This window comes from Dermacentor andersoni, chromosome 8 (genome assembly GCF_023375885.2).
Source record: "Dermacentor andersoni chromosome 8, qqDerAnde1_hic_scaffold, whole genome shotgun sequence".
NCBI lineage: Eukaryota > Metazoa > Arthropoda > Arachnida > Ixodida > Ixodidae > Dermacentor > Dermacentor andersoni.
In genome coordinates, this window is record NC_092821.1 from 116,673,228 (window position 1) to 116,692,618 (window position 19,391).

The 19,391-nt window shown below is 44.8% G+C and overlaps 1 protein-coding gene and 1 long non-coding RNA gene across 4 annotated transcripts in view; one reads left to right on the top strand and one right to left on the bottom strand.

The window, feature by feature from the left end:
• Nucleotides 1-3,140: 3,140 nt before the first annotated feature.
• LOC126529185 (alpha-(1,3)-fucosyltransferase C-like) lies at nt 3,141-14,736 on the top strand. Of its 2 annotated transcripts, XM_055069667.2 has the most exons (4): nt 3,141-3,723; nt 4,774-4,963; nt 8,489-8,855; nt 13,860-14,736. In XM_055069667.2, exons 2-4 carry the CDS (start codon nt 4,783-4,785, stop codon nt 14,542-14,544), a joined length of 1,233 nt encoding a protein of 410 aa, XP_054925642.1. In that variant the 5' UTR covers nt 3,141-3,723; nt 4,774-4,782; the 3' UTR covers nt 14,545-14,736. The 2 variants fall into 2 exon arrangements, with proteins under 2 accessions (XP_054925642.1, XP_050032741.2); XM_050176784.3 differs by having other exon boundaries at nt 3,141-4,963.
• Nucleotides 14,737-18,090: 3,354 nt separating this feature from the next.
• LOC129384333 (uncharacterized) overlaps nt 18,091-19,391 on the bottom strand; it is a 95,852-nt gene continuing 94,551 nt past the window's right edge. For both annotated transcript variants that reach the window (XR_011896108.1, XR_011896107.1), the window contains one exon: nt 18,091-19,296. This is a non-coding gene — a long non-coding RNA (uncharacterized lncRNA). The remainder of the gene's footprint in view (nt 19,297-19,391) is intronic.

The following is a 19,391-nucleotide window of genomic DNA, read 5'->3' on the forward strand; positions in this document are numbered from 1 at the left end:
TCACCTTATAATGGTGACGACTACTCGTTTTCGCATAGCGGAAACAACAATATAAAATATATATATGTACGAAAATGAATAGAAACCACGTCATAGGGTCAGCCATCCACAGCACGCAGCCCCATACACCCATGAACATAACAATATGAAAGTCAAATGCAAATGCAAGTTGCACCATAATGAGTTTGTAAACAAAGTCGCAAACACACACAAGCGGGCGTGATGTAGACTGCGATGAGCATATATATATATATATATATATATAAACTGATGAGGAATTACATAAAGTTAGAATGTTGCACCCACAGAATACAAAAAAGCTTAACACGTAACATACAATAACTAATAATTACAAATAATAGAAGCACGTTATAGTAACATCGTGTGACTATTCAGTGCAATATCCAGTACTTGATAAGAATGCCTGTCTCTTCACAAAAATTTTCAGATGCGTTCAGTGCTTTTCGCTGTGCTATTTTCGATCGCCATGGGCCCAGCAATTTTGCGAGTAAGAAAGGCCGATGAAGTGGATCAACCTTAATGCATCTCAATCCACTTTAATTCACGTTCATTCACTTTACTTCACGTTGACTTACCTCCACCTTAAGACACCTTATTATAACTTGTTCTAACGTTAATTATGTAGTCTGTATTACTACTGATGCCATACAAGACGCTGATGACGTCACCGATGATGATCATTTCTGGTACCACTCGTTGCCTATACAACGCCGACTTTCCTGCCTCATGGGACATATGTTTTCGCGTTAAACAACAAAACATTTGCGGCGAGGGTCTGTACACATCGCCCAAGTTAGGTTATAGACTTAGCATCGGCATTTTACGTACATCCGGTGATCATGAATGTAACGCAATTATACTCCACCTCACAAGCTGGTTGCAAGCACTGTGGAAGCTACACGAATTCTTTGTCAATAGGAAGGCCGAACGCCCCTCGAGATGTGCTCACCCGCGACGCGTCGTCTGCTCAGCGTCTGTTCGCCACACTGCCGCTTGTTCCATGGTTGGTGTATCGACGCAAAAAAATATTTTGACGCAGTAAACATAAATTGCGTTTACATGCATCCGACAGCATGGTTTCGCCTTACCTGTACGGTTTCTCTGCAGTTACCTTGCAGTCTCCTTAACGAGTAGCACGGACGAATTCCTTTACAAATGTTCAGATGCGCCACAGCGTCTGTTCGGCGTCGACTTGGCCTTTGCTCGCTACCGTCATCGCGTACCATGCTAGAGCGGAGTAGTAAATTAATGATGCAGTGAACAATTAGGCCTTTATAGCGTTCCGCATCGTTAACGCATCACAAATGCTGATGCTGTGGCGCCATCTGTTATAACTCGAAATTAACGAGTTTTGCGGATCGGCGCCGTGTTTGTAGTCCTATAGCAGCGTGTAAACAAACAGGTGATCTCAATAATTACGACAAAACGTACCTAATGATTTGACCTCAGCTTAATTGAGATGAGACTGACGACTGATTTTGGCGCTTGTTTCTTGCTGACAGGGCGAAGAGCCAGTAACAAGTGCGAATTCGGATCGAGGCGGGTGGTAGGCGCTGTATGGGCGCTGCCATGTTGCCACGGTTAGGGTGGCGATTACGGTAACCGGCGGTAACTGCCACAGTAACTGTCGGTATACAACGCGCATGCGCAAAGGTCATGTCACGTATCGCTGTACCGTATCATGTATAGCGAGGAAAAATTAAACTCTCTAGTGTAGCCAATAAACAGCCAGTTACGCACGTAACGTTATACAACTGCGCAAGGATATTGCCTGCGTACGCCTCAGTGTTACACAAGGGGAATTTTATTGAACATATAACACGTAAGCATAACTACAATGTGTTTAGAAAAAGTTTATTTCAAGAAGAGAGGATACGAGCACAGAGTCACAATCATGGCACAGTTCCACCAGGACGATAACATAAAAAGTAAGAAACGTTATAAACGCTGTGTGTTTAGAAAACGTTTATTTCAGCAAGAGACGACGCTAACAGTGAGTCACAATCAGGGCACAATTCCACCAGCAAGATAACACATACAAAGTACGAAGCATTGTATAAACGGCACGTTTTGAAAGAAGTGTCCGAGTCCACACTCACTAACGTATAACCACATGGACCCACGAAACGCATAGTTACACATAAACTAATTGTCACACTACACAAGTGTGTTTAGAAACTAAAGTTTATTTCAACAAGAGACGATACAAAAAGAGTGAGCTAAACTCCTCGGTTCCAGATGCTAAAATTGAATTTGATGATACTTTTCCAGATGATGCTGAACATCTTCCCTATCAATATCTGAATAGCATTCTGGAAGATCATCTTGCACACCTGGATAGCGTATCAGCCGGACGCCAGGGTGGAACAGACAACGTTTATTGATGCCGTGCCCTTTTTATAGGGTGATGAACATGTGATCTGCCGACTGCTGCTTGCGTGGCCGATAAGCGATTATCATGAACATGCAGTGTGACATGCGATATCAGTATACAACAAGAAACTAAAGTTTATTTCAACAAGATACGATACAAAAAGAGTGAGCTAAACTCCTCGGTTCCAGATGCTAAAATTGAATTTGATGATACTTTTCCAGATGATGCTGAACATCTTCCCTATCAATATCTGAATAGCATTCTGGAAGATCATCTTGCACACCTGGATAGCGTATCAGCCGGACGCCAGGGTGGAACAGACAACGTTTATTGATGCCGTGCCCTTTTTATAGGGTGATGAACATGTGATCTGCCGACTGCTGCTTGCGTGGCCGATAAGCGATTATCATGAACATGCAGTGTGACATGCGATATCAGTATACAACAAGAAACTAAAGTTTATTTCAACAAGATACGATACAAAAAGAGTGAGCTAAACTCCTCGGTTCCAGATGCTAAAATTGAATTTGATTATACTTTTCCAGATGATGCTAAACATCTTCCCTATCAATATCTGAATAGCATTCTGGAAGATCACCTTGCACACCTGGATACAAACGCCGTTATAGCAACTGTTGTTTCCGTCGGATATATATATATATATATGTGTGTGTAGACAATTGATTATTCATACCTGTAACAGTAGGCACATTGAATCCCAATTGCAAGATACTTATTTCATTTCACCCTAACTTTTTTTGTAAAAATGCCAACAGTTCCTCCACCGCCCTATCACCAAGAGTGGGTTGTGCCGTTTCACTGGGTTGAAAAATGTTTATTTAGACAAGAGAAGATACGAACACTGAGTCACAATCACGGCACAATTCCACCGGGACGATAACATATACCAGAAACGCCATTTCAACAAGAAGAGTTGGGTTACGGAGCCAAAAGAAAAGGTCGACAGAGGTCACACATTTAATGCCTGCATGTCATCTCAAGCAAACCTCGTCCTCCTGCTGCCTTTCTCAACGATATTTTTTCAACTTTCAGGATGCGTAATGACCTTGCGAATAAAGAAAATATGCCGAAGCATTTAGCGTAAAGGAGTAAATCTTTTACCCGAATATAACTGAACGCTTACCAAATTTTTCTGGAAGCTTAGATTTGGAGCCAAAATCATGAGCTTTCGCATTCACGACGGGCAGACGGTGGTCGGACGCCACCCCCACACATAGTGGGTTCGTGCCATTGTTGAATGTATCATCATCATCGTCACCATCATAAGTAAATCCTCTTCTTCAGCGGCAGGGGACAGACGCGTTCAGGTGCGTGTTCTTTCCTCAACTACAGGTGCTTATATATTAGGCCATTGGCCGTTTCGCACGCTGAACGCGCTAATTCTGGTCAGACCGGCGAGACTGGGCAACGTGAATTATGCTTGGTCGGTACTTTGGAATGCCGAAGCGTTGAGCAGGCCGGTGGGTAGGCCTAACAGTTCGGAGTGAACGCCGAAGCTTTTTTTTTTCTTTTTTTAACAGCGAAGCTGTATACCTCTAGCGTCCAAGTAAATGTTCGTGTCGTTGTAAGCACAAATATCCCCATACGTGGCCCGATGCTGGAGATAGTGCAATGCCGGGCCGACCCACGGCGGAGGTGCAGTTCGCCTTTAAGGAGCACACATAGATATATAGCTTCGCTGGTCATCCTTCTTCACAACGAAGGCACTGAGTTTATTTTTCTTTCAATTTTCGCCGCTTTCTCGCTTGCGAAAGCTCTGCTCTAGCTACTGAAGACGAATTAATTATTGCAGAAGCATTACCTATCAACCTAAGCTCGAGATAAAAATTGACAGTCACTTTAGCATACGCCAAAGAGGATGAAGGCGACAGCCTGCATGCTGAAGAGACATTCGTTAGATTACTTGACATTCTCATTCGAACGCATTAATTTGTTACTTATTACTTGTTTTCGCCCACCAAGGGTGGTGGGTTCGAGTGCCTTAATTGAGGTTACCTTAACTATATGTCTTAGTTAGCTTCGCCTTAATTAACGCCAAATGTCATTGGTTCGAGTGCCTTAATTAACTCTACCTTAATTAACACGATGACGACGGTAACCCGCGCACCATGAAAATTGTTGCGTGAGTGTTTGCATATACGTAATACATACGAAGCCGCTGAGGTCACGTGACTTTTCCTGCCATTCGTGTTGACGGACAACCATGCGACGGTCACTTTTCCCGTTGAGACACGTCAGGCTTTCGCCCTGACATTTTCCTTTGGTGTGTTCCGTTAAACCGAGTGTATTCTGCATGCAACGTTAGCGAGTCTCGGTTAGCGTGAGATTTATGTCACTGTCTCCCTCGCCGCTTGCAGTTCGAAGCTATGTCGCGTGCGAGAGCAGCGTTGGTGCCCTTGCTTGCCTTTTGCGCGTCGTACCTGTATCTCTACGCGAACGTAGTGGAACAGGACCACAGCTGCCGATACAAGAGGCCACCTCGCCTGCGATCGTGGGCGACACCTCCACGACTCGATAGGACCAACGACACCACGAACGACACCGATGGTAAGCTGATCGCCTCTACTTGGCGCAACTCGCCTTTCCCGGTTGGTGCGCTGCGATATATCTGGATTCGTATCAGTCTAAAAAGGAAACTTCATATGGGGGGTGGGGGAGGTGGTGGGGGGAGGCGGCTTGTGACATCTGCATACATGAAAAATAAGGGAGAATTCGTTTTTCTCGGCAACCATGGGGACAAACTTTGATGACGTTTGTTGAGTTTAAGAGAAAGCTTTAAGGCTCGGGTGCGCCTATGTAAATACATGTAAATGGAGAATTCGTTTTTCTCGGCAACCACAGGGACAAATTTGGCGAGGTTTGTTGCATTTGAAAGAAAGACTTGAAATGTAGTGACTGTTCCTTTCAAATTTTTCACTTAGGTCATCAGTTCTTTATTAAAAATTTGCAATAACGGGAAATTTCGAGAAAACGAAACTATCAAGTTTACAACTGTCTAGCTCAGCTATGAAAAGTGATATCACAATTCTGCGAATTACATCTAATAGTAAATCTAAAGCGGACGAAATTTATAAGTTATACATGAATGGCAAAATATTTAGTGGTATGGAAATGCAGGTTTTGCAGAACCCTTGTACACAACGTAACAAATTCGCATACGATGTAAAATGACATACAGAATTTGTACGGTTTCAATGATCTAACGGATGCCGATTACAGAACCACAATATCTGTTTTTGATGCAGAGCTATTAAATTGTAAATTTTTCTTAGGTCCGTTCCTCTTTAACGTATATATAAACGATCTCGTCCATATTTCCAAGAAGGCTGAATTTATAATATATGCCGACGACACTAGTTTATTTTTACCTGGAAACTCATCGAATGAACTCCTCTTTGAAGCGAACGTCATATTGGAAACCCTCCATAACTGGTCACATGTAAACAGTTTAAAGATTAATCATAATAAAACAAAGGCGGTTATTTTTCGTTCGATAAACCGGAAAGTAACCATATCAATCCCACTGCTTATTGGAGACTACACTATCGAAATCGTAAGTATATATAAATCTCTTGGCGTAATATTTGACGAACATCTTAAATGGGCTGATCGCTTCCGTCATCGTTCTTTAAGCTTGACGAAATCTGTAGGAGCTCTTTCACGAGGTCGCGACTTGATTCCCGTGACTGTTAAAAAATTAATATATCATTCATTATTTCACTCTCAAGTAAGCTACTGTCATATTGTGTGGGGAACTGGGGCTCGCGTGCATCTAAACCAACTACTACTTCTGCAAAAGAAAGCTATCCGCAAAGTTTCTGGCTCAGATTATCCAGCTCATATCAGACCACTGTTTATTAAACATGGAATATCTCCCATTCATCATCTAATGTCATTCACCGTTCCTCGCGCCTTGAATAACTTGAGCTTATCTCGGGCTAAGTTCATAATCCAACTCTCATCGGTGACACAAACGCACACTCATACAAGCACCGGACGCAAAGAGAAATGGCATCTACCCCGACTTCGCACAACGTATGGCTCCCAAATGTTGCATTTCCTGGTTCCGAACACCCTTAACACAAACAAATGGTACACAGAAAATATGAAGCTAAACAGAAAAACAATTATTCAGCGATGTTTTGAGCATGTGGTGTGTTCAAACCCAAATTAGGCTAATAGTGTTTTTTTTGCCATTGTATAAAAAGAAATACTGCTATGTATTGTTTGAACTTGATATATTATATCGTAGTGTTGAAATACAATTACGTTTTACTCATTCTGTTTCTGCCATACCGCTGTATTATGCTTTTTTGTTACTTCTCAGTGCATTCTATATTTGAATTTTTACTTTGTGTTACATTAAGTTTAATTGTAATTCTCCATTGTGTATGGTTCCTTGCTTCATGATGTATGTCTAATTGTACTTTTTTTCCCTTCACTGCTGCCATTTTCTAAATGGGCCCCGGACCCCGTCAAGCTGCCCCAAGGCAGCTTTTTGTCCCCGACCTTTTTCTCTTGGAGAAATAAATGAATCTTGAATCTTAAATTTCGTGCTTCTACTTTTTTCAAACTTCCGAATATTCGAAAATTCTGTACACAAAATTCAGGGGCTAAATCGAAATTGCGCTTCCAACATTCACTAGAATTTAACTTTCTCTCTCAAATACAACAAATTTCATTAAAATAGGCCCAGTGGTTATCTCAGGAAAGCGTTTCTGCGTTTTACACATTTTTGAATAGGCAGCGTCGGAGTTGGGCCCGAGCTAAAGCTTCCTCTTAATCAGAAGATCGCGCATGGTTTTTATCACAGGCGCGCTTTTTTTTTAAAGGTATCTTTGTTCATTTTGCGGCAAAGACCGGAAAGTCTAGTGCGTGCAGTGAAAACAGCTTTTATTCCAATTTTTATACTGCAATCTTCTTTAACCTATACGAAACGTAGAGCACGTATATGGATGTTGTGGCTACAGTGAGCTGTTGGAAGCGGATTTTCTATTCAGGCAATAGAAGTTGTTTTTAATTAATGTTTTCGAAAATTGCAGAATTTCAAGAAACAAAACTTGCGGCTGTTACAGAAAAGCTCTGATTTTCCTGCTTTGTTTTTTTTTTTTTTTTAGCGTTGTGTACGCACTTGCATAGCCGGCGTCGGATTAGGCCCCGGGTTACAGCGATCCCTTCTGAGCTCGGGCCTTATTCCCGATTTGACGCCTTTTGGAATACATTTCGAACGCAGAACTTATCTTCTGCGATAACCCACGATCCGACTTTAATTAAATTTGTTGTGAGAGAAAGTTAAATTTGATTGAGTGCAGGAAGCGAAACTTTGATTTAGGACCTGATTTTTTTTTATCGATACATTGCCGAAAATTGGTAAACATATAAACATAAAAACTAGAACCACGAAGTTTACCAATTCGTAGCCCTCCACCAAAAACAGATATCGCAGTTCTGAACTGCGGACAAGTCTCGTATATTAATTGAGAGCTTACGTGGATTAAAAAGAAACTATAGTTTCGAACTCTAGCTTAGCAATGAAAAACGATGTCACAATTTTCTAACATGCACATACACCAGACAAAATTGATGTGTTATAATTTATGCACCACTCTGAAATATACCAGTAATTTGCGAGCGGGACTTTAGCAAAACCCTTGTAAATATTGCAAAAAATCCTGAATTCGTATCTCAACTTTGACCGCACTTGCCGGGGTAGCTTAGTGGCTATGATGTTGGGCTGCTAAGCACGAGGTACAGGGATCGAATCCCGGCCGCGGCAGCGGCGTTTCGATGGAGGCGAAATGCTAAAACACCCGTGCGTAGATTTGGCTGCGCGTTAAAGAACCCCAGATGGTCCAAACTTTCGGAGTCTCCCACTACAGCGTGCTTCATAATCAGATCGTAGTTCTGGCACGCAAAACCCCATGATGTAATTTTTTTTTAATTTGTCCTCTTCAGATGCTCTAACAGATTCGCTTTACAAGATCGCGATATCTGGTTTTGTTGCACAGTTACTGATTTGTATACTTCGTGCCTTTATTATTTGCAACTTACCAATTTCCTAAAATTCGGCAGCTCATCCGAACACTCCTGGTCGCTACGTCCCTTACTACTTGAGGAAGAGGCCTGACAATTCTACAGAGATGCCGAGGATCCTGATCTGGACCTCACTCCAAGGTTATTGGTTTCCCGATAGCAGGACGCGAGGTAGCGGGTTGACGATATACTGCGGCGACGTGAAGTGCCTGCTCACCTACGACAGATACTCGCTGGACTCGACCGAAGCCGTGCTGTTCTACGGCTCGGACTTGGACCTCGGCGACATGCCACCGTACCGTGCGCGGGCCCAGAAGTGGGTCTTCTGGACCATGGAAGCGCCTAACAGCGACACCAACGAGTTGATGTTACTCGGCCCTGCTATCAACTGGACGCTTACCTACAGGTACGTGTGAAAAAACACTCTAAACGGGTGCGATACCGCAAAAGAACCGTGCGACTCTGGTCCTGTTGTCCCGTGGTTCTTTTGCTGTGTCGCGCATGGTTATGTTGACTCTTCTCGTGGCGATCCCGTGGGTCCTACCATGTTTGATCACGGGGTGACGCGTCCATTGCTTGCCGAGGCTGCCTCCGTGTTTACAATGGATGCGTATACGACGCCGGTGCGGCTTTTCAGACCTCTCTTTCGGGAGACAGCGTAGACGGTGACTGGGTGGACGAGACGAAGCTTTGGCCACAGCTTCAGAGAACATGCACAAGCGCTTTCGGAGCTGATTACGCTTGTGTTCAAACGGTGCGGGCACCCTACACTGGGCCTCTGCTACAAAAGCGGCGTTAAAGTAATTCCAAGCTGTACACACTTTCCGCTCAGGAATCAAGTCAACGTTATTGTTTTGCTCTTTTTTCTTTATTTGGCAAACACTTTGAAGCAGCATTTGTCTCGTTTCTGACTCGTAACCTTCCTCGCGGTTGTGCTTAGTTGCGATAGCTTTGTCCTTGCTATACACAAGGCTTGGAAGGTGGAGATTGTGCACTTCGTAATAGCTTGTGTGCAAATACTTGTTATGCCTAACAACTCGGGTAACCTTTGGGCCGCCACGAAACGTTCAGCTTCGGCCATTCGTGCGTTGTCGGCGTAGTGGCCGTCAGCCAAGGTTCGGTGTGTTGATTCAAGTGTGCGCCGATTCAGTTATTCTTGATACGTTGGCGATATAGTGGGCGTAAGTTTGCGCGTCAATTGGGGTAGAGACGTGCATAGATAACGTGCGATAAGCTTACAACAGCCTGGAAGCGGTGTTATACTCCCTTGGTCACTGTGTAACCATTCGTTACCACTCCTGCCGACGTTCCGGGGTCGAAGACCTTTCTTTGGAGGTAAGGGCGATACGGAAACTGGCAGTTCAGTGAACTTTTTTTTTTTTTTTTTTTTTACTGACGGGGAAAGCCATGCATAGCGAAGGGCTGGCAACACAGGCAGCCCTTGTGTAGCATCGCTCCGCGAACTTGGTCTCACAGATTCGTTCCGTTCCGTCATATGCCAGCCGCTATTCTTTGTTTTTTTTTTGCAGCCAACTACATCGCACGTGTTCCCTCTACTGCCCCCAAATTCTGCAGCATGAAAGCAGCAAAGTGCGTCAGTGAACACAAATCTACATTTCCCACAGCTGATCGCACAGGAGCAAGGCCGAAGTTGTAAATGGTTTCGTATTCGTGCGCTTTCGCTGAGGTACACTGTAGCTGAGGCAACGTATGGCGCGCCGCCGAAAGCGCCATCTGGTTTCTCCGGAGAAAATTATGCTGCGCGAAAACAGTCAAAAGGCATGTTCCCAACGTCCTTGCAGACAAGAGTGACACCTCATAACCGCGCGAGTGAAGCAGAGATGCAGTTGAAAGTTTCAGTTTTTCCGTAAGCGCCTACATATTGACCTTCACACAACACGAGATCATAGTGTACTAGCAGAACCAATGCTGGCAGCGACCTTTTCTGCCGGTGTTGTCGACCAAAAACGCGCCAGACACGTTTTCGTGATACATGTGAGATGTTCTTGACGAAGAAAAGTAATAGAAAGAAGCCTCTATGTCGCTGCCGAAAAACTTACACCAGCCAGCAGAGCAGAGCGTAAACTCATAAATGATGTGTTGTGTAATCACCGTGGCTGCAATCACCATTACAGCCACGTTTAATTTAACCAGAGAGCAGAAAAATACATTTCCATAGAGAGAGATAGAGAGAAAGGCAAAGGAAAGACAGGGAGGTTAACCAGAGATTATCTGCGGTTGGCTACCCTGTACTGGGGGAGGGGAAAGGGGATGCAATAGCTGAGAAAGAAAGAAGGATAAAAAAAGGAAAAAAAAAACCTAGGCACACACACGCACGTACACACGAACTATTTCTGTGGGCACTGTCACGCAACCCGCAAAGGCATTCCTAGTCTTACGCAGCGTCACCGTACAGTCCTGCGCCACACAGTGTACTGTCACAATTTGTCAGAAAGTCCCGTGTCTTTCAAGTATCGCAGCAGCGCCTTCATAGCGGATCGCGCTGATGTTCGCGTAGGCCAGGTTCCAAGGAACTTGTTTTCTGTCATTGGGCGCTTGTCCAGTTTGTCTAAGGTGGCTGAGAGGACAGTTCTTTGTGGGTTAAAACGAGAGCACTGACAAAGAAGATGCTCGATCGTTTCTTTGCACCCGCAGAAGTCACACAGTGGGCTGTTGGCCACTTTGTGACATGTTACATGATTTCCATGATTACAATGGCAGCCTCTGCCCTTACCAGCTGGTGGCGAAATACACAGGTGGCAGTGTATAATCGAGAAGGAACACCGCATATTCCGATGAGAATAGCACGAATGTAAAAATAAATACGAAAAACAAATGCTTTTTTCGCTTTGTCGTCTAACAAACTGCCGCAGCATGTCGCTGCTGTCCATGTAGATGAACGTGGACAAATACTCACGAACGCTGCAGCAAAAAATATATATATATATATATATATATATATATATATATATATATATATATATATATATATATATATATCTGAAGACCACTCAGCACATCCTAATTGAATGCTAAGGGATGCACTCAGTGAGACCCGTAGGTAACTTGCACACAACTTCTGGAAACGCTTGGAATTAAAGTGGACGGAACCATCAACGGCTCAGCAGTGGAGATAAGCAAGAGAAAAAGCAGGGGAGAGATACGGCCAGGTGTCTGTTACAGGCATGGGTACCATTACAAGGTAGTTAGAGAAGTTTCGAGCAAGAGAAAAAGGAAAAAAAATAAGACTGAAAAGACGTATACAAAAATATGCCAAGATGAAAAGCGTGTATAGCATACCGTAGTAAGCCAAGCAGGCTAAGTGCTGAAATGTGTTGGTGAATCAATGATTAATGACAATTACCAAACCTTCGTTTTTTGCCTGTGTAGACCCGTCAATTAAACTCGCACACGGTTGCCCCCCTCCCCCACCTAAAGAAACAGAGGTGGTAGCAATTCTATATTTTCACCAGAATTGGTGCCACATTGTGGGTGACGTGCACCGAAAGCTTCACAAGCGTATTTTAGCGAACCGCACCGAAAGTTATTCTCAACATCCTCAAAGAACGCAAATCATGCCTCAAAGTTGACATTCCGAGAGGGAATAGGGTTGCATATTGTGCGCCAGCTACTTTTTTGGCTAAATTTATGCGACGTTTGTAGTCGGTTTCCCCGATGTCCTCGGCGAACTGATTGAGCTACTTTAGTGTCCCTAGAGAAAATGACGATACACATTCGTGTTGCTCTGAATGGTTTTGGTATTAATGCGAGGAGCAGCCTTTGGGAACTTTACCCAGCTTGAGCTGTGTTTGTATGTATGGATTGTTTGCTTGTCTGTCCGTATCATTTTTCGACGCCAAATTGGGTCACTGGGTACTACGTGGTCTAATAGGCAGAGCATCGGGCTCCTGTGCTGAGAGGCGCGGGTTCGAAGCCAACCACAAGACCAACGGGTAGGCTCCAACGACCGAGCCGCCTTCGAAGTCGCCCCTCCCCCGAAACAGGCGATGCCGAAGCCTACCCCCACCCCTACCTCTCCTAAGGTGTCATTAGCAGAGTTCTGTCAGCCACGTACATGATTTCAGGTTTCTTTTGAGTTGCCTCTAACTTTTCATTTAAAAATTTTATTGTGGCTATAAGCTTACTGCATCACTGTTGGCGCGGACGCGCATGGCCTTTAATTGATACTTTCGCTTTATTTTTGCAAATCGTGACAATGGAAGGATGAGCACACGTGTCTTAGTGTTGCTTCTGTTTCCGTTAAGCAATACTAACGAGTCATGAAAAAGAGCACTTCTAATAATTTACAACATCGTTACTTGCATGCAGAGGTCATAAATATATATATTTCACTCAGTAATCGCAAGGAGGCCAAGCCGGAAACACTCGATAACAGAATCGATAGCAACCATGCGTAGCAGAGCTTGTACTCGTGCTCACAGTAAAACAATAATATAAAATAATAAAAAGCTAGGCTGCAGTTTCGTCGGAAAGGCGAAGCAGTATTAGTGATAGTGAAGTATAAGACAATTACGCGAAGGAATATTACACCACCGAGAGACGCAAGCCTCTTGGTGGTGCGAGGAGACGCAGGCCGTGAAACTGAACTGCCTCCTGCTATGAGGTCTTCTAAATGCTAAGGCAGCCACTTCAGTTAACATTTATTCGTGGTCACACGAAGTTGACACACAAGAAGAAAGAAAACCGAGGGCCCACTTTTTATTTGTCACATATAAGAAGCCAACAGACACCAAGACACAAAGGGAGAGAGTACAAAGAGTAGAAAATGGAGCTAGAGAGAGTACACGGGAACGTAATTATGTTTAATAGAAGTGTAGGATCAATAGGTAACAGCGAAATTAAAGTGAACAAGAAGATAACATGCCGCTGGTGAGGGCAGGCGACCGGCCCGTCCTCTACATATCCCTCACAATGGCGGCAAGAGAAACCAACGTCGCTTAACTGCACTGCGGGGTTTGCGGCCTTGTGCAGGTGCCCTAATCCGTGAACTGGGTTCGCGATGAGGCTCTACATGAAGTGGAATTATTCGAGAGTTTTACCGTGTCCGGTATACTCAATGGCTACCGAACGCTATAGTAGCGAAACCACGATGCCAGACACGTTCCGTATTTCCGGGGGCGTTGTCGTCGAAAAGAAAAAAAAAATCCTTTGAAAAAGTGCCGTCTTCACGATTATGCCGCAGCCGAAAATTTACTTCGGCAGCGAAGTGGAATACACCCGTTCACTGCAATAATAGCTCCGTGTCTGTCTTACTGAACTCTTCGCCACCAGGTGGAGCCACTGACTCGGTCGCTGACGTTACAGTGCACTCACGTTTGCGTATACGGTAAACCGCAAACGCCACTGCGCAATACCGGAATACCGGACGCGCTCTTTAAATTATTTGCAGGCTAGACTCGGACTTCAAAGACACCTACGGTTGGACCGCCGAGCACGAGAAGCCCGTCGAATACTCCATGGAGGCACTGCGGCGTCTGTGGCAGGGGAAGCGCCGGATGGCCGTCTGGCCCGTCAGCCACTGCCACACTTACTCAAAGCGCGAGCTGTTCGTCAGAGAGCTCAGAAAGCACATCGACGTTGACATTGTTGGCAAGTGCGGGAAAGAGGGATGCCGGCGCGATTGCTGGCACAACTTCAGCAGCCAGTACTTCTTCTACCTGTCGTTCGAGAACAGCCAGTGCCGCGACTACGTGACCGAGAAGCTGTTCAACCCGCTCGACCACGACATCGTGCCCGTCGTGTTTGGCGGTGTCGACTACGCTCATTTCGCGCCCCGGGGCTCCTACGTGGACGCGCTCTCCTTCAGCTCCCCCGAAGCACTGGCGCGCTATCTGGTGGCCACGTCGCGCGACTTTGGCATGTACGCGCGCCACTTCGCCTGGAAGGGCCGTTACAAAATAATGCACTGGGGCGGCTGGAATTTGTGCCCCGTCTGCCGCGCGATCCCCACCGACGCCTTCAGAAATCACAGCCACTACCACGACATATACCACTGGTACAACACGATGGCACGCTGCCGTAGCTGGGACCCGCGAACCTTCAAAACGCGGGCCTCAGCAAGTAACCAAAGATGAAGGCGATCCCTTATTTGTGGCACCTTTCATCTTGTTTTTTTTCTTGTTATTTAGGGGCTGGGGGTTATTTTTGCAAAGTGTGTGTGTGCTACAACAGACAGTGGAAGGACAATGTATGTCTCGTCGATGTTGTCTCATCCATTTCTTCGCTTTTTTGCTTATATATGTTGAATAAAACAGAATTTCCAATTATGTAATTTTCATATTGTAGGCAAGCCGGCGATCCGGTAATGAAAGCGCTTTATTTATGGGAGGGGGCGATATAAGTACACTTGGAAATGGGTGACGTAAACGTCACGTGTTAACAGTCTGGGCGCTATCAGAATGACAGCGTGATATGGCCACAGTATAAAATGAACAGTGTCTAGAGCATTCGAGGTATACTGGACACCTTTAAACTGACTTGTACAGGCGGACGATTTGCATGGAAATTTTAAGCGAAGTATAGGACAATGCTCGCGCTGTAGCTGTTAATCTATACATATATGTATCAACTAGTACGCATATGTATATTGTATATATGTATATCGTATGTCCACTTACATGATTTCAAAATAAAACGCCGTTTTATATACTGCAGCGCTAAAGTAACTGGAAAAATTAAAATTAAATTATGGGCTTTTACGTGTCAAAACCACTTTCTGATTATGAGGCACGCCGAAGTGGAGGACGCCGGAAATTTCGACCATCTGGGGTTCTTTAACGTGCAGCTAAATAAGTACACGGGTGTTTTCGCATTTCGCCCGCATCGAAATGCGGCCGCCCTGGCCGGGATTCGATCCCGCGACCTCGTTCTCAGCAGCCTAACACCATAGCCACTGACCAAATACGGCGGGTAAGTGACTGGAACACCGGTGCACTTCATCGGGCACTGGAAATTTCATACCTCAATATTGGTGCTGTCCTGAGAGTTAGTTCTAAGTGAATACGCGTGGCGTATTCATTGGCTACAATTCGTAGATTCAGATATGTGCCGTAAAATAATTAAAAAAGTTAACTAGGGTAATCCCGTTAATTATTCATATCCGGATTTTGATTTCTCATAAAGGTAACGGTTTGATTGTTGTGTTCATATAGGAGGTTGTGGCCAAGTACTGCACCAGGGTGGCCAATCCTGCTCTGGTGAGGGAGTGCGTTACCGGTTCTGGTCACCGGGATCAGGCCACACTCCAGGCCTGTTTGTGCAATTTTATCAACACGCGGATTTTTTTTTTTTTTTTGTTAATCTGGTGGAAAATTGCCGGCACCGGGATTCGAACCACGGACCTCTTGCACGCGAGGCGGGTGTTCTACCTCTACGCCACCGCGCCACCGCCACAGCTATTATACACCTCAAGAGAAAAGTGTATAATAGCTGTGTCTTACCAGTACTCACGTACGGGGCAGAAACCTGGAGGCTTACGAAAAGGGTTCTACTCAAATTGAGGACGACGCAACGAGCTATGGAAAGAAGAATGATAGGTGTAACGTTAAGGGATAAGAAAAGAGCAGATTGGGTGAGGGAACAAACGCGAGTTAATGACATCTTAGTTGAAATCAAGAAAAAGAAATGGGCATGGGCAGGACATGTAATGAGGAGGGAAGATAACCGATGGTCATTAAGGGTTACGGACTGGATCCCAAGGGAAGGGAAGCGTAGCAGAGGGCGGCAGAAAGTTAGGTGGGCGGATGAGATTAAGAAGTTTGCAGGGACGGCATGGCCGCAATTAGTACATGACCGGGGTTGTTGGAGAAGTATGGGAGAGGCCTTTGCCCTGCAGTGGGCGTAACCAGGCTGATGATGATGATGATGATGAAAGGTAACGGCCGCCTGATCGGGTAACTTAGATCAAGGGTTAGAATCGTGATGTCTGCCACAGGCAATTTTCAACAAATTGGGTGCAGCTAAACACAAACACCCTCTATGTATGCACGCAATCGCAGACGGAAGTTTTTAATTTCGCCGCGTACACAGATTCACGTCTATAGCGGTCATTCTCACCTATAACATTTGTGTAGTGGTAGTGCCTGCAGCCGCCTATACGGGAGCGAACGATGCCGCGGCGGCCATACTGCTAGGGGCAAAAGAGGGCGCGTTCCTAGCACATAGGCAGCCGCGGAATATGCGCAGGATTCGGTTGCATTTGTGGTTCCGCGGGAAAGAAAAACGAAAAAGAAACTTGAGAAGAAACATTTTAAATGGCCACTAAAGGCAAATGCTAAGTCGACGTGGACGGTTTGAATACCATTCCAGAAACCTTACAATGCTTGCTTCGTGTCAAGACTCAGTTTATGGGAAAACTACATCTGAAGGGTACGAATAACTTTTCCGAAATTCAAATCTCCCGGCACCCAACACAGGGAGTGGTGACGTTGCATACGCCATCACCACCCTGTGCTGCCGCCGGTGAGTAAAACGGCGGCCGACAGACGACGGTAACGAGCCAGGACAGACCGGCGGATTCGCCGCTGCAGCTGTTGTGTGGTCAAGTGGCGTAGACCGTTCGGGCATCCCGCGACATCACATGGACGCTGAATTCTTCGCTACTCGCAGTTTATGCGAGCTACACGAGCCAGCAAAACCAGCGATGCAGTACGCGGTAACGAAACTACTGAAACGCGAAAGCGTGGGCGGCGCAGAGTCGAGCGAAAACGAAACCTTTCGACCACCCGCGTCTTTGTCGAGGGCTTTTTTCAATTAGTTATATTTTGTAAAAAATGAAACAACAGCGGACAAATAGCATTTCATTTCGTCTTATGATAATAGGATGTTTTCTGCAACGAGTAATTGAGTACTAGTGGCAGAATTTAACTGAGGAGTGCTTTCGTCATCGGGCAAGTGCTTGCATGCCCCGGGAAAGTTTCTAATCAAGTCCTGCATTTACCTCAGTTTCTAGGTTATTAAGGCTTTGGGCGCGATAATATTTACGCCTTTGAGATTCTACGGCTACGGTCATCATGTACCATGCTAGAGCGGAGTAGTAAATTAATGATGCAGTGAACATGATTAGACCTTTATAACCTTCCGCATCGTCAACGCATCACCAATGGTAATGCTGTGGTGCCATCTGTTATAACTAGAAATTAAACGAGTTTTATGGGTCGGTGGCGTGCCTGCAGTCCTAGCAGCTTGAAAACAAACAGCCGATATCAATAACTACGACAAAACGTGCCTAATGATTTGACCTCAGCTTAATATAGATGAGTCTGACGACGGATTTCACCGCTTGTTTCTTGCTGAGAGGGCGGAGAGCCAGCAACAAGTTCGGATCGAGGCGGGTGGTCGGCGTTGTATGGGCGCTGCCATGTTGCCACGATTAGGGTGGCCATTACGGTTACCGGCGGTAACTGTCACAGTAATTCTCGGTATACAACGCGCATGCGCAAAGGTCATGTCACGTGTCGCTGTACCGTATCGTGTAGCGAGTGAAAATTAAACTCTATAGTGTAGCGTATAAACAGCCAGTTACGCCCGGAACTATGTACCACTTGGCAAGGATATTTCCCGTGTACGCCTCAGTGTTGCACAAGGGGAATTTTATTGAAAATGTAACACATGAGCACAACTACAATGTGTTTAGAAAAAGTTTATTTCAACAAGAGACGACATCGAGCACGGAGTCACAATGACGGCACAGTTCTACCAGGACGAGAACATATACAAAGTACGAAGCATTGTATACACGGCATGTTTTGAAAGAAGTGTCCGAGTCCACAGTCACTAACATATAACCACATAGGCCCACGAAACGCATAGCTACATATAAACTAATTGTCACATTAAACAAGTGTCTTTATAAAAAGTTTTAACAAGAGACGCTACAAGAAGAGTGATCTAAATTCCTCGGTTCCAGATGCTAAAATTTAATATGATGATTTTTTTCCAGATAATACTAAACATCTTCCCTATCAATATCTGAATACTTAGTATTCTGGAAGATTACCTAGCGCACCTGGATACAAAGACCGTTATAGCAACTGCTTCTTCCGTCTGTGAAGAAAAGGCAGGTGTGGGCATTGTATCACCACATCTAAATTGGTCTTTTTCGATTCGGCTACCTGACTTCAGGCCTATCTTTCAGGCGGAATTATTGGCAATTGTATCAGCTTTACGCAAATTACCACTATCTCTGTGATCAGCCATAACTTTAACTGATTGCCTTTCTGTCGGCTCTTCACTAACCACAACCAAATTGTCAAATTCATTAAAAACTGTCCATTCTCTTCTTCCAAGACACTTACGCGTCGTTCGTTTAGTGAGGGTGCCAGATCACAAAGGCCTAGCCTTAAACGAACATGAAGCTTCAATCGCAGTAGCATTCCACGATGGTCCTATAATCCCCATTTTGCCTTCGTCGGCTTCCATCACTGCGGCGCAATTCAGAAAAGATACTACTACAAGTAAGTTCGCGTAATCGTTATTGGCAACATCTGACCTCCCGCATCTCAGTTTTCCTTGGAACAACAAATGGTACTGCTCTAGAAAAATTGAAGTAGCGATTACAAGACTACGGTGCCGAGTTCCCCCCACTGAACTTTTACCTCCACAGGTCTGGTCTGGCTGTATCACCCTTGTGCTCTTTATGCCATGAGAGTGAATCCCTGAAACACTTCTTTTTTACATGCCGCCGTTTCATTATTCAATGGAAAATATTTTAAGAAGAACCCGTCCAAAAGCTTGGCTTCAATATGACTCTTCCTATAACTTGATCCTTTCGGGCTACCGTACTGGGTTACAGCCACAGGAACGCTTGTGAAGCCTTCTGCATCTTTCTGCGTGAGACAAAACAAATTGTATGTTAGGATACCTCAAAATTCTTATAAGGTTCACAAAATTAAAAAAGAGAATATAATATATATATATACAT